General features: G+C 38.3%; 1 protein-coding gene across 3 annotated transcripts in view; it reads right to left on the minus strand.

Moving 5' to 3' along the window:
* Nucleotides 1-15,281, minus strand: part of GRIK2 (glutamate ionotropic receptor kainate type subunit 2) — a 595,148-nt gene that overhangs the window by 262,136 nt on the left and 317,731 nt on the right. For all 3 annotated transcript variants that reach the window (XM_050949241.1, XM_050949242.1, XM_050949239.1), the window contains one exon: nt 6,850-6,963. In XM_050949241.1, the coding sequence (XP_050805198.1) occupies nt 6,850-6,963 (114 nt within the window). The remainder of the gene's footprint in view (nt 1-6,849; nt 6,964-15,281) is intronic.

The following is a 15,281-nucleotide window of genomic DNA, read 5'->3' on the forward strand; positions in this document are numbered from 1 at the left end:
TCACTTTAATTCCTCAGCACGCAGCCAGCCTCCCCTCCTCCCCCAGCACCTCACCCAGCCCAGCCCTGACGGAGGGGAGGGAGGAGGGGGGGGGTGCTCCGTGGGGCGGAGGGGAGGTGAGCTCCTTTCCCAATCCCTACCCCCTCCCCTTCCCAGAGACCCCAGCAGCCAATCCCATTCCTCAGACTGTGCTGCATTCGGCTCTCTCTAGGACCCAGCAGCCCTGCTTCTACACTGTCTGGGCTGCCTGCAGCGTGGTGCCCCCAGGGAGAATGAGGCCCTACACGGCTGCCTATTCTGCCTATGCCTAAGGACGGCCCTGGCTAGGAAAGAGACTGAAATCTAGGACCTTTATGGTGGCATTCTCAGAAATGCTTCCAGTTCCACGCGCAGGGCCAGGTAGGCGGGCAGAGCTTCAGAGTCTCAATGCATGGATGAGACAGTGATGTAGAGAGGATGGGGTTAGATTTATTAGGAACTGGGGAAACTTTTGGGATGGGGGATCCTATACAGGAAGGATGGGCTCCACCTAAACCAAGTGCCAGACTGCTGGCACTTAACATTAAAAAGTTTGCAGAGCAGTTTTTAAACTAAGAGATGGGGGAAAGCTGATTGCTGCAGAGGAGCATGTGGATCAGACAGAGACTTCTCTTAGAGGAGAGTCTATTGATAGAGAGTCTCTAGGTTTTAGTCAGGAGGAGAGGATGGAAGAGGATAAAGTATGGGCCAGATCATACGAGAAACATTCACATAAAAAAGAATCTGACACATCAGAAAAGGACAGACAAATAAACAGTGACACATTTTTAAAATGCTTGTACACAAATGCTAGAAGTCTAAATAATAAGATGGGTGAACTAGAGAGTCTCATTTTAAAGGAGGATATTGATATAATAGGTATCACAGAAACCTGGTGTGGACACTCCTGGTTTGGAGTGAGGACAATTAATGGGACACAATCATTGCAGGGTACAAAACATATCGGAAGGACAGAACAGGTCGTGCAGGGAGGGGGGAACTATATGTGAAAGAAATTGTAGACTCAAATGAAATAAAAATCTTAAATGAATCCACATGTTCCATAGAATCTCTATGGATAGTAATTTCATGCTCTAATAAGAATATAACAGTAGGGATATATTATCGACCACCTAACCAGGACAGTGATAGTGACGATGAAATGATAAGGGAGATCAGAGAGGCTATCAAAACAAAGAACTCAGTAATAGTGGGGGATTTCAATTATCCCCGTATTGACTGGGTACATGTCACCTCAGGACAAAATTTCTCGATACTTTAAATGACTGCTTCTTGGAGCAGCTGGTACAGAAACCCACAAGAGGAGAGGCAATTCTTGATTTAGTCCTGAATGGAGCATGGAATCTGGTCCAAGAGGTAACTATACAGGACCTCTTGGAAATAGTGACCATAATATAATAACATTTTACATTTCTGTGGTGGGAAGAACACCTCAGCCGATCAACACTGTGGCATTTAATTTCAGAAAGGGGAACTATGCAAAAATGAGGAGGTTAGTTAAACAGAAATTAAAAGGTACAGGGACTAGAGTGAAATCCCTGAAAGCTGCATGGACACTTTTCAAAGACACTATAATGAAGGCCCAACTTAAATGTACACCCCAAATTAAAAAACACAGTAAAAGAACTAAAAAGGAGCCACCATAGCTTAATAACCATGTAAAAGAAGCAGTGAGAGATAAAAAGGCATCTTTTAAAAAGTGGAAGTCAAATCCTAGTGAGGTAAATAGAAAGGAGCATAAACACTGCCAAATTAAGTGTAAAAATGTAATAAGAAAAGCCAAAAAGGAGTTTGAAGAACAGCTAGCCAAAAGTCAAAAGGTAATAACAAAATATTTTTAAGTACATCAGAAGCAGAAAGCCTGCTAAACAACCAGTGGGGACCCTGGACGATCGAGATACAAAAGGAGCGCTTAAAGTCATTGCGGAGAAACTAAATTGATTCTTTGCTTCAGTCTTAACAGCTGAGGATGTTAGGGAGATTCCCAAACCTGAGCTGACTTTTGTAGGTGACAAATCTGAGGAATTGTCAAGATTGAAATGTCACTTGAGGAGGTTTGGGAATTAATTGATAAACTTAACAGTAACAAGTCACCGGGACCAGATGGCATTCACCTAAGAGTTCTGAAAGAACTCAAATGTGAAGTTGCAGAACTATTACTTATGGTTTGTAACCTGTCCTTTAAATCAGCTTCTGTATCCAATGACTGGAAGATAGCTAATGTAACGCCAATATTTAAAAAGGGCTCTGGAGGTGATCCCGGCAACTACAGATCGGTAAGTCTAACATCGGTACCAGGCAAATTAGTTGAAACAATAGTGAAGAATAAAATTGTCAGACACATATATGAACATAAATTGTTGGGCAAAAGTCAACATGGTTTCTGTAAAGGAAAATCATGTCTTACTAATCTATTAGAGTTCTTTGAAGGGGGTCAACAAACATGTGGATAAGGGGGATCCAGTGGACATAGTGTACTTAGGTTTCCAGAAAGCCTTTGACAAGGTACCTCACCAAAGGCTCTTATGTAAATTAAGTTGTCATGGGATAAGAGGGAAGATCCTTTAATGGATTGAAAACTGGTTAAAAGACAGGGAATGAAGGGTAGGAATAAATGGTAAATTCTCAGAATGGAGAGGGGTAACTAGTGGTGTTCCCCAAGGGTCAATCCTAGGACCAATCCTATTCAATTTATTCATAAATGACCTAGAGAAAGGGGTAAACAGTGAGGTGGCAAAGTTTGCAGATGATACTAAACTGCTCAAGATAGTTAAGACCAAAGCAGACTGTGAAGAACTTCAAAAAGAGCTCAGAAAACTAAGTGATTGGGCAACAAAATGGCAAATGAAATTTAATGTGGATAAATGTAAAGTAATGCACATTGGAAAAAATTACCCCAACTATACATACAATATGATGGGGACTAATTTAGCTACAACTAATCAGGAAAGAGATCTTGGAGTCATCAGATAGTTCTCTGAAGATGTCCACGCAGTGTAAAGCAGCAGTCAAAAAAGCAAACAGGACGTTAGGAATCATTAAAAAAGGGATAGAGAATAAGACAGAGAATATCTTATTGCCCTTATATAAATCCATGGTACACCCACATCTTGAATATTGCATACAGGTATGGTCTCCTCTCTCAAAAAAAGATATACTGGCACTGGAAAAGGTTCAGAGAAGGGCAACTAAAATCATTAGGGGTTTGGAATGGGTTCCATATAAGGAGAGATTAAAGAGGCTAGGACTTTTCATCTTGGAAAAGAGGAGACTAAGGGGGGATATGACAGAGGTACAGAAAATCATGAATGGTGTGAAGAAAGCGAATAAGCAAAAGTTATTTATTTACTTGTTCTATAATATAAGAACTAGGGGCCACCAAATGAAATTAATGGGCAGCAGGTTTAAAACAAATAAAAGGAAGTTCTTCTTCACACAGCACATAGTCAACCTGTGGAATTCCTTGCCTGAGGAGGTTGTGAAGGTTGGGATTATAACAGGGTTTAAAAGAGAACTAGATAAATTCATAAAGGTTAAGTCCATAAATGGCTATTAGCCAGGATGGGTAAGGAATGGTGTCCTCAGTCTCTGTTTGTCAGAGGGTGGAAATGGATGGCAGGAGAGATCATTACCTGTTAGGTTCAACTTGATCATTACCTGTTAGGTTCACTCCCTCTGCGGCACCTGGCATTGGCCACTGTCGGTAGACAGGATACTGGGCTGGATGTACCTTTGGTCTGACCCAGTATGGCCATTCGTATGTTCTTGCTAACCAATAGCTCTCAAAATATAATTGTTAATGGAGAATTCCCAGTTAGAGGGAATGTTTCTAATGGGATCCTGCAGCTTTAGTTCTTGGACCAATATAGTTATCACTGATCTGGAAGAAAATATAAAATAATTTTTGATGAAGTTGGCAGGTGATTCAAAGATTGGTTGGGTAGTGAATAATGAAGAGGCCAGGTCACTGATACAGAGCAATCTGGATTGCTTGGTACAATGGATGCAATCAAACAACACGACTTTTAACACTGCCAAATGCATGGACATACATCTAAGAACAAAGAATGTTGGCCATACTAATTGAACTGGGTATTATATTTTCTGGAAAACAGAAACTTTGGGAAGGATTTTGGAAACATTGTTGATAGCCAGTTGAACACAAGTTCCCAGTGTGACACGGTGGCAAAAAAAAGCTAAAATTGATGTAAACAAAGTGTTGGGGGTGAGCAGGGAGGAGAGCATTATTACCTTAGTATATGCCATTAGTGAGACCATTATTGGAATACTGCATCCATTTTTGGAGTGCATGTTTTTAAAAAAAGAATGTTGAAAACTTGGAGAGGGCTTAGAGAAGAAGTGAAAGAATGATTCTAGAAAACACATCTTACAATAAGAGACTAAAGAGTTCAGTCTAAAGCTTATGAAGACGGAACATAAGAGATGATGTGATCATGGTCTGTAATTACTTATATAGGAAGATGATGATATTGCAGGTTCTTTAAAATATAGCAGCCAAAGTTATAAAACAGGGGTTGGCAACCTCTGGCACACAGCTCGCCATGGTAAGCACCCTGGCGGGCTGGGCCAGTTTGTTTACCTGCCAGGTTGGCAGGTTCATCCAATCGCGGCTCCCACTGGCCACAGATCACTGTCCCAGGACAACGAGGGCAGCGGGAAGCTGCGGCCAGCACATCCCTTGGCCCGCAGCACTTCCCTGGCAGGTAAACAAACTGGCCTGACCCGCCAGGGTGCTTACCCTGGTGAGCCACATGCCAGAGGTTGCCAACCTCTGTCTAAAAATATCTAATGGCTGAAGGTTGAAGTTAGCTATATTCAAATTGGAAATAAATTGCATATTTTAACTAAGAATATTTAACCATTGGAACAGGTTCCCAAGGCATGTTGGTTGAGTCCCCAGCACCTGGAGTCTTTACATCAAGAATGGATATTTTTCTAATACATATGCTGTAGTTCAAACAGGTTTTTGAGCGAGATTCAAAAATTATTAGGTAAACTTCTATGGCTTGTGTTATGCAAAGTGGCCAGACTAGATGAGCACAATGGTCCCTTTTGGCTTTAAAATTCTATTAACCTATAAAAATCCAGTTTGAAATTTTAAAATAAACCTAAGTTGCCAGCAGTGTCTGAATGTTAGTTCAGATACAGGCACAGAATCATCCTTCTCATTGGACTGCAGAATTAGAGGAATAGTGTGCATGCAATATAGTTGCAGCCATGTTGGGCCCAAAATATTAGACAATGTAGGTGAGGTAATAAACTAATATCTTTTATTGGACCAATTTCTGTTGGTAAGAGAGACAAGCTTTCAAGCCACACAAAGCTCTTCTTCAGGTCTGAAAAAGATGCTCCCAGTGTCGCAGCTAAAAGCCAAGTGGAACAGACTGTTTAGCATAAGTAGTTAGTACACATTCCAAGTGGAGTGGCCCATTAATACCCCTGCAGTCATAAAAAAATGGGATTAGTGGGTTTCAGATTGGTTTAATAAGCCATAAACTCAATGTCTCTGTTCAGTCCATGATTTTTAGTGTCTAGCAGAATTATGAATTTAAGCTCTCAGGCTCATCTTTTGAAAGTGTTGTGCAAGTTTCCTACAAGGCTGAGAACTGATAGATTAGATAGGAGTGACTGCTTTGGGAAAAGTGTTCATCCTCAGATAATAAGATGTTTTTGTCTTATATCATCAAATATATTACACATTATCATCTGTTCTGGCAGGATCTGGTAACGTTTTGAGATGGTATGTCCTGGCCTGTGGGGAGCTGGCTTCTGATGATGAACTTGGAGAGGTTGGGTGGGTTATTTGAAGCCCAGAAGTGAAAGCAATGAACTCCCACTTCTGGTCTTCAAACACCCCACAGCCGCTGCCAGCAAATCATCAGAAGCAGGAATAACTCTGCTAACTACTTATGCTAAACAATCTTTTCCACTTTGCATTTAGCTGTGATTCTCTGTGAGTACCATTTCCCAGAATTGAAGAAGAGTTCTGTGAGGCTTTTTCACCAACAGAAGTTAATCCAATAAAAGAAATAGTATGTTGCATTCTGATACCTGTAACTGCAGAATGATGGGAGTCAAGTAGCATAAACACTTTTGGGTTAAAATTAAAATTACTGGTTTAAAATAATAGTACAGATATTATTGAATATTAACTTGTGTTATCATTAAAAATATACATACAAGAAAGTTAAAATAGCTGGCTCACTGGTATTAATTTAGTAATGAAGATGAAAATAACTTTGAGGAAAATTGTTCATTTAATTTAAGAAAATTGCTAAGAATAAAAATCCTTTCATATGATTAAAAAGGAGGCTAACTTAAAATTTTCATGATAATTGCAATGAAAAAGACTGAAAACGCTACTGTTTGTAACAATAAAACCTTACAGCATTATCTGGCTGATAAAAGTAGTGGCAATGTTCTGAATTTGAGTCAGTGGTCTAATTATCTTTCAAGTTCATTTGAATCAATACATTTTTTTTTCTAAATATGACTTTAAAAGTGTCTAGATTAATTTGTTTTGTCCAGATACTTTTTTAGCCAATAATAAGCAAACCTAAGTTATTAAATGAGATAGCACTGAAGTGAGAGTAAATTTACATCAACTTAGACAAGAATAAAAATCCGTGACTAAATTAACACTGTAGCTCATTCATTACACAGTAATTGATAAATAACTGTAAAATACATGACATACTGTTCATTACCAATGTAATTAGTACAGCCTTTTCTATCCACTTTCATGTACATCCATATTTCCAGAAAAGGAATGCAAATATAATTACTTACCAAGATGGTAGTAACAATTAAAGAACGATTGGATAGGGAGTCTGTGATGTTTGCTGGTTTTCCTTTCTGATTCTCTGTCATGTTAAGGCCACTTGCTGGATCCCAAGTTCCAATCTATAAAAACAGCATATGCACTTTATAAATTGTCCATCGGTTCTATTAGGCACCTAGCAGAGAATACGGTAAAGGAGAAGTTAAGACTGCTAACACTTATTATTCACCTCTACTGCATTATCTGCTGTCATTATATTAAAGTTTGCTTGTTTAAAGTATGATTCACTGCACTTCAGAGTGTGTCTGGTGAAGTGTGACATTAAGGGCAAAATGATGCAAAGAATTTCAAAAGTCACTCTGAGTGCTTAATTTCCTATTTAAACTTTCATTCTCCGAGATAAACCACCTCTGATGATAACTTGATAGCTGAGGGGAAATTCATTTGCAGAGCATACAGTATCTCTTCTGTGAATGGATTTATCCCTTCTCATCATAGTTAGCATAAGGGCAGAAAAAGATATTTTGGAGAAAATATAATGGGGAAGAATCAAATTTTATTAAGTGGAATAGTATGATTGATTTTCTGATAAGATTCTGTACATATCTTCTGACATGTAGGGCCTTGACGTCCTTATCCCAGAAACAATCAATAGCAGTTTTGCCTAAGTAAGGAGTTCAAGTTGTGTCTTATATGGTGGCATTACTCCAGTGTTTCGCCTGTATAACTCCACTGAAAGCAACAGTTACATGAGTGTAAAATTTGAATAACCAAGAGGTAAATCCATACCTAAGCACTTTTCTTTAGGTGTAAGACTATTTTGGTTCCTTTGTCTTATTTTAGTTCATTATGGTGTACAATCCCTAATCAGAACACTGACAAAATTAGGGCAGTCAGGCCTGAAGGGCCTGGTGCCACAACTCAGCTGTTGGGGACCCCAATCACACTCCCATCCCTCCCCTTCCACTTCCCATGCTGTTTCCACCCCTGAGCTTCTCGCTTTCCCTTTCTCTGGGGTGGGGGAGACCCTCAGAAAGCAGTATTTGTTTTCCCTTTCCTCACTCCAGCAGGGGTTGCTGACACACACACACACACGGGGGTCACTGTACACCACACACACACACACACACACACACACACACACACACACACACACACAGAGTAGTGACACTCAGGTCAGTTTTTGTTCAGGAAGGACTTTAACCTATATATCATATACTGATGTGAGCTCTCTTCCCCGCCGCTCACGACTCTGGAAAATAAGGTGGAGAGTCTTTAAATCAGAGTAAGTAAGGAACTTGAATAACCTTACGTACTAACATGTTTCAGTTTTTACATGCGAGTATCCCTTGGAAGGAGTAACTATTACTACATTTCCAGTCTTCCAGACCACAGGGCTCTAAAGCAGTGCTGCCCAGTCAGTCAAACGCAACCTGGAAATCGGGGCAAGGGGGCAATCAGAAATGCACAACTCACTGGCTAAGAAAGCAGTAAAATCCTCGAGTCATTAGGAACCAACAAGAGCCCAGACAGGGAAGGGAAGGAAAGGAAGGAACAGTTCCCTGCCTCCTTCTGCTGCTGCCTCCATCACTCAGCCACTCATGACATGACTGGCAAAGTGCAGAGATGTTGGGCAAAGCTGTGATAGGTCACTTGTAGAAGAGAACTGGCAACAAGGGGAGAGATAAGGTGGGAGCTGGGGAAGAGGAGGCTGAGATTAGGGGTGACCTGGGTTTGTCAATGCTGTTCCTGTACAACAGTGAGTTGGGTAGGATTGGGTTGGGTTAATCGTCACTATCTTTCCAGCATATTCAGCAATTATAGCCTCATCTCAGGAAAGCGGTCTATGAATAATGCAGATGTAGATATCTAAGGAGACCCTTATGGGAATCCCATATATATACACATTATCCAATTCAAATCTTAAATTCAGGAAACCATATATTTTATTTTATTTTATTTTATTAAGCCTGCCTAAAAATTCTGATACCCGTAGTCAATTAAAGTAATTTCTTCCACTACATCTTTCAACATAACATGTGCTTTGGTTAATCTAACCACATTTGCGAGTCGCTGAGGATTACCGCATTAGAATTTTGGTTTTCCTTAACCAAACCTAGCTAGTCTCATAAGTGGTTCTATCGTTTAAAGGAAAATTTCTCTGTGTGAAAAATAAAAATCCTACTGTTTTCTCTAAATAGATATACTTATAGTTGCATGTTACAGCATTCTGTTTATCTTTTTTGAAAATTGTGAATAAAGAATTGTAAAAACTGAAGGAAAGAGAAGGCCAGACTGTCATAGGTGTGCCACCTTACACATTATCTCTTTGGGTGAACAAAGCTTCAACAACCACCATAGATATGGCAGACACTGCTATTGTTTACAAGTAATGCAACATATCAACATTCTACTAAAAGCTATTTCTCCATGAATGAAAGTAAAAGTTGAAGATTAACCTTGGCACCAAATCTGTTGCAGTGTTTTAATTCTCAAGCAGTCTTAAGAACTGAATAGATTTAGTAACGTATGTTCAGTGAAAACTGGAAAACAAATAATTCCCTTGAGGCAAAAAATGTAGTAGAATCAAACCAAGCTAATTTATTATGTATATTTGCAATCCAGCCTCTCTATGGCAATCTAAACATGTTGAGTATTATAAGGTACATGTTTAAAGGGACATTTACATAGCAATTGCAGTTATGAGCAAAACGTTATCATCAGATCTAAGACAATGGTGGAGGGACAATATAATCTTCAAATCCTTATTCACATAAGTAGCCTTATGTGAATAGCTCATGACATCACTTGTGAGTACGAAGCTCATGTGAATAAAGGTGCATAAACAGGCCCTAAACTCTCAAGTTCTAGTTGCAGCCAAAGAAAACATACATTTGTAGTTCCTACAGGATACATATTTATAACAAAACAGGCTTTTGGATTACTTGGAGATCAACATTCAGCAATGACTTTCACATTGTTCTCCAACAGAAAGGCAGTCAACAATGTTAAAAAGGTCTTGGGGTGTTGCTACAGGTACTGAGACATATGAACCAAACATAACAGAAGGGGACAAGGAACAGGAAATGGAGAAATAGTCATTGAATCACAAATAAGACAGTCATAGAACTCCCAGAATTATATTATTATTAAGGACCTATCTGGCTTGTCATATTGCAGAGATTGCAGATTCCACAATATTAGGCTACCATTGCAATTTTGACAGCGGGAGCCCTGCTGTGTGCGGGGCTGACAGTGGGAGCCTCGGGCAGGTGACAATGGAAGCCCCTGCTCTGAGCCTTGTGTTCCTGCTCTTAGCCTCAGGCCCCAGGCAGACACCAGAAAATCAGGGAAAAGGAATGAGAGACTTTATTACTGCAATTATTTCTTTTCCATAATTTCCCATGGCTTGTCCACAACTCCGCTGCAATTTTTTTGACAATCATCCCGCAATTCAAGTAGGGCGTTACTTGTTATGTAATTAATCTCTACTAACAGAAATGTATGTCTTATGCCTAAGAGAAATCAGTCATTTGTAGGCAGGTATATACACAGTTCCACAGGGTCAATCAATCAAATAGATCCTTTCACTACAATATTAAATAGGGTTTTCATGACATTTATCTGACACAGGCTCAATATAAACATAATAAAAAACTGAAAGATGATCAGAAGTCTCCTAAAAATATTCAATGTGTTATCCAAAAAATAGACTTCAGCAAATACCAAAAGATATGGTCTGGAAATATCCACTTGCATTTTAAAATGAATTAGCTTCATTTGTGCTCAAACATCTTGTATGCACTTTTTCCACAAAGATCAGAGTACCTGAGTTTACTCCCACAAATGTTCATGGAAAGAATTTCAAACATGAACAAAATACGTTTGAATTTGCACAATTATTTGTGCCAGAAAAAAACTTGTAAGACTAATGCAAACAGTACTAGAATTCACAAATGAGCAGTTAGTTGCAGGTCTGGAGAATAATATCACTGTGCAAAGGAGGGCTCAGAGTTACTACAGTAATCTAATATAAGGTATCTGGAAAAATGCAGTGATTTAGCTTAGTTCTTCTGAACAGCCTCAACAAATCTGCTGCAAAATGTTGAAAGTGGTCTTTTTCTTTTACCACATATCACGTTGCAAAGATCTGCTTTTAGTCATGTCAATAACAATCTAGCAAAAGTTATGTGTGAAAAAATTCTATTCTGCTTTCTGTGGAAATGTAAGAAATCAAGTGTTTAGCCTCCTCTTGAGCACTCTCATATTCCCTTCAAAGCTACCATATTTGCCAGGAACAATTTGATTTAATACAAATCCTCAGACTCCGTAAGACATGTATTGTACTCATCTTGAAACTGAGCTTGGCTGAGTTCATGTCTAGACTACAGAGGAGTTTACTGTATGTCAGTCAAATGAGACTTTACCCACAGATATTTCATAATATAGATTATATGCAATTTATTGTCTACTTAGAATGTAGATAAAATATGTTTATAACTAACCAAATGTTTTCACTGTTATTTTCAGAATTACCCTCAAAATGTTGACATTTTTTTCTGACTGTGAGGTGCCCAAACATGCATGTACTGTTCTAGATGTGGCACCTTTACTGTTGCAATAAGAGGGATCACCATCTTTAGGGTCTTTGATGCAAATCTTTCAAGTGTGCAGCCAAAATCACATTGGCTTCCCCCCCTACTCCAATATATGACAAGCTCCTATATAGTTTACTACCCTAAGTTATCAGACATTTCTATAGTGCTTATTACTTCAAGATCTAAGCTACTGTCTTTTTGGTATTACTATTTCCCATTTAAATCCTTCCCATTTAATCCCTAAGTTCCATATTCCATTTTCCTCAAAAAATATTTAACTCATTTTATTATTTTACATATTTCTGATCTCTCCAAATCTTTTTGTTCATTGTTTGTCCTCTCTGGCATTTGTATAGTAATACACCTCCCACTTTCATATTTGTTAATTTAAGTGATGTGCCACGCACTCTTCCTTCCAGGTCATTAACGAAAATATTAAATATATCTAAATTTGCAGTGTAATACTGGACAATATTTTTCAGCTCAATTCATACCATATATTCATGTCCTTCAGCCAATTTTTAGTCCATTTGATAGTGTTCTTGTCCAAAGCAATTTTATTCTAGTTTCAAAACTAGTAATATTTCATGACACAATGTATCAAAGGCTGTATTAAAGTCCAGATATAGGGCAGACCAATTTAAGTAAAGTACCAGTAATTTCCCCCCGCAGAACAGCCTTACTATAAGTAATGCTTCACTATAATCAGAGTGATAATTTGCTTTTTATAATGGATTGCAGCAATTTGGGATCGTCACTGTACTTAACTTAGGTTTCACTATGTCCAAATTCACTAAGGGAATTCTGCTATACATTGTTTACTGAACTCTAATTCTTCATTTGCATGTATTATTTTAAAAAATCAGGTTTGTCTGGCATTACTTGCTATTTGTATATTCATGGCGTTTTATTGCTTACAGGCCTGTTATTCTGTAAGGCCAATATTTTCAAAAATGAGTGCAGCCAGGAAAATTAATCTGAATTAATTTCAGGCGTGAATTGCAAGTGGATTTGTTAAACCATAATACATTTGTGTGTGAACACACAAATGTATTATGCAGAACTAAAGTGTGTTACTTCAGTTTAATTACTTTGAAAATTAATTAAACTAAACCAAATTAGGATCATTTTATTTCTGAACAACAGAGATTTAATGTGGTTTAACTAACCCACTTCAAATTCACACCTTTACTTAATTCAGATTAATTTTCATGGATGTCCCCATACAGACAAGCCCTTGGGCATGCTCATTCTGATGCAGGATCATTCCTTACTGCACTGTCTCTAAGGTTTTTATTCAGTACAGTTTTATGAGTCCCACCACTTCTCTTTGAAGGCTGTTCTGCTGATTGAGCCACCTAACTGTGAGAAAGTTTACCACAATATATAGCCATAATTTTCCAGTTTGTTAATTTCATGGTTCTACTCACTTCCCCACCTTTGCTGTGTGTACTCAAATGCTTATAAACCAATATGTTGTTCTCAGTCACTATTTAGCTAAAATAAAATATTTAAAAGCCAATTCCTCCACCCCTGATTATTTTTGTTGTTCTTCCTGCAGTTTGTCAATATATTTTGGTAATTACACAAAATGAATGCAACATTTCAGAGAGGTCACAATAAACCATATAGAAAGGTATTACTAACTTTTTGCTCCCTCTCTTCCAGATCTAAAATTATGTTTAATAAGGCCAGACATAACACAGATCGCTATGGAAGACAATAGACACTTCCTGTAGTTCAATATGTTGCCATTTATCAACACCTGTTGTTGATGGTATTTCAGATAATTTTCAATCCACATGACACTGTTTCTATCCAAGCCAATTTGCATTAATTTTTCAAATAAGATTGCAAAATACAGTATCAAATACTTTACTGAAATCCAAATATATTACATCCACTGTGTTCCTTTCATCTGCTAATTTTGTATTTCTATCAAAAAAGCAATCAAGCTTGTCTGGCAAGATTTATGATTTATGCTGCTTATTGTTCTTATACTCCACTGGTGCTCGGTGTCTGTACCAGATGCTTGCTGTAGCTCCTTGATTTTTATTTCCTGTATCCACACTCTAGTATTTCCCTGTTATTCATTATTAAATTGCATCACACTGGTTTTGTGAATGCTTCTGAAACACATTATGGGGTCTGATCATTCTCAACTCCCTCATATCAATCAAAACGGAGAGTGCTCAGCACCTCTCAGGATCAGGCCCAAAGTGCTACTTCACCTCTTCCTCAAGGACCCATCAATAATAATACCTAGTTTTGATAATTGTATCACTTCCAGTTCTTATTTATTTCCCATATTCCTTATATAGTACATAAATCCTTATATCTGTTGTTATATATGTGTCTGTAGATCATTTCCATCCTTCCTCATTTTCACATTGAAATCATATACCCACCAACCTAGCTTAAAAAATCTACGTAGAAAGCTCAGTTTTAAATCCATATGCTTCTTAATTCTTCTGATGAAATGGAGATCTATTGCAGAAAGTCCCCTCACATCAAAGAAAGCCTTGTAATGTTCCATAAAAACAAGCTCCTTCTTTGTTCCATTAGCTAGTACTCATTGACTAATCTCCAGAATCAGTTTTCTCCCTTCTTCACACTCGTATGCAGCACGGGAAGACTCTCTGAGATGCTCAGCTGTATTGCTGCCATCATCAATTCTATTTCCATGTCTCTAAGTCATTCTTGATTCTATAGAACTATTAGCCCCACTTTTCTCATTTACTCTCATGTGGACTGCAATAAGTGGATATTCATTTCCATTATTTAGGTTCTCTTTTTCCCATCTTGTCATATTCCTTCTTCTGACTCCAAGGATCCAGCATATTAAAAAATGACTATTTGAGTTGTCGATGGCCTGGACCATATTTTCAGAACAACCATTTACCAGGTTGACTCATGACTCTTGTTTCTGGTGGCTCCCTTTCAATCATTACTCAGGAGACTGACTGTCCTCAGTCTCCTTTTAGTCTATTTATTCCCTAATTTATGAAGGCCAGAGGGTTTGTAGCCGGTGATTACTTTGAACAGCTCTATATTGTTTCCCTTCTCTTCTTTCTTGTTGTCTGTCTACCTTCATACTTCACCATATCCATCCCATTCTTGGTTTCAAGTGGCTGGGTCTCTCATAACAGTACCTCCCTTTGTGAACTGATTCAGCTTCTCCTGCTGCTTCAGACCCTTCACTTTTTCTTCCAGAATGGAAGTCAGCTTGCACTTCAAGCATAGTATCCCACTTGGCATTCCTACAGAAAACGTAACATTTTCTGCAATTGACTGTCTCTGTTTCTTTGGTGGTCATATCACAGTTACTGCTAATACAACTTGCTCTCTTTCTGAATCAAGAAGATTCCCTGCTATAAAATCTTCATTCTTAAACACTCTTGAGAAATAACCAGTTTGAGGCTCTGTGGCTGTACCTTTGCCACTAGGATAATAAGAAGCCTTTAATAATGGATTTGGGATAGGAGTAATATAACAATGAATATTATTTAAACTAAACTCCTTTATTCAGTTATACACAAAACTTTATGGAAAAAGGAAATGGGAATCCTGTTGCATATTGCAAAATTGACAGTTTAGTAGAAGTAAGATTTGGGCATTCGTACCTTGGGACAATATTTAGCAAAGCTTTCTCTGAAGCGAAGGGAAGCCACAGTGTTTACTGCAGACCTCTGGACTCTATCTTCAGTCGTATGAGGGTCTTGTAAATGCAATTTATAACTTTATATTGCACCACCTGCTGTTAAGAATTTAGTATTGCAAGAACAGCAGCTCCCTATTGAAGAGTGGAAAACTACTCAATATTAGTTGGTTTGTTTTTATTT

The sequence above is a fragment of the Gopherus flavomarginatus genome, chromosome 4 (assembly GCF_025201925.1).
Source record: "Gopherus flavomarginatus isolate rGopFla2 chromosome 4, rGopFla2.mat.asm, whole genome shotgun sequence".
In the NCBI taxonomy this organism is placed as follows: Eukaryota; Metazoa; Chordata; order Testudines; family Testudinidae; genus Gopherus; species Gopherus flavomarginatus.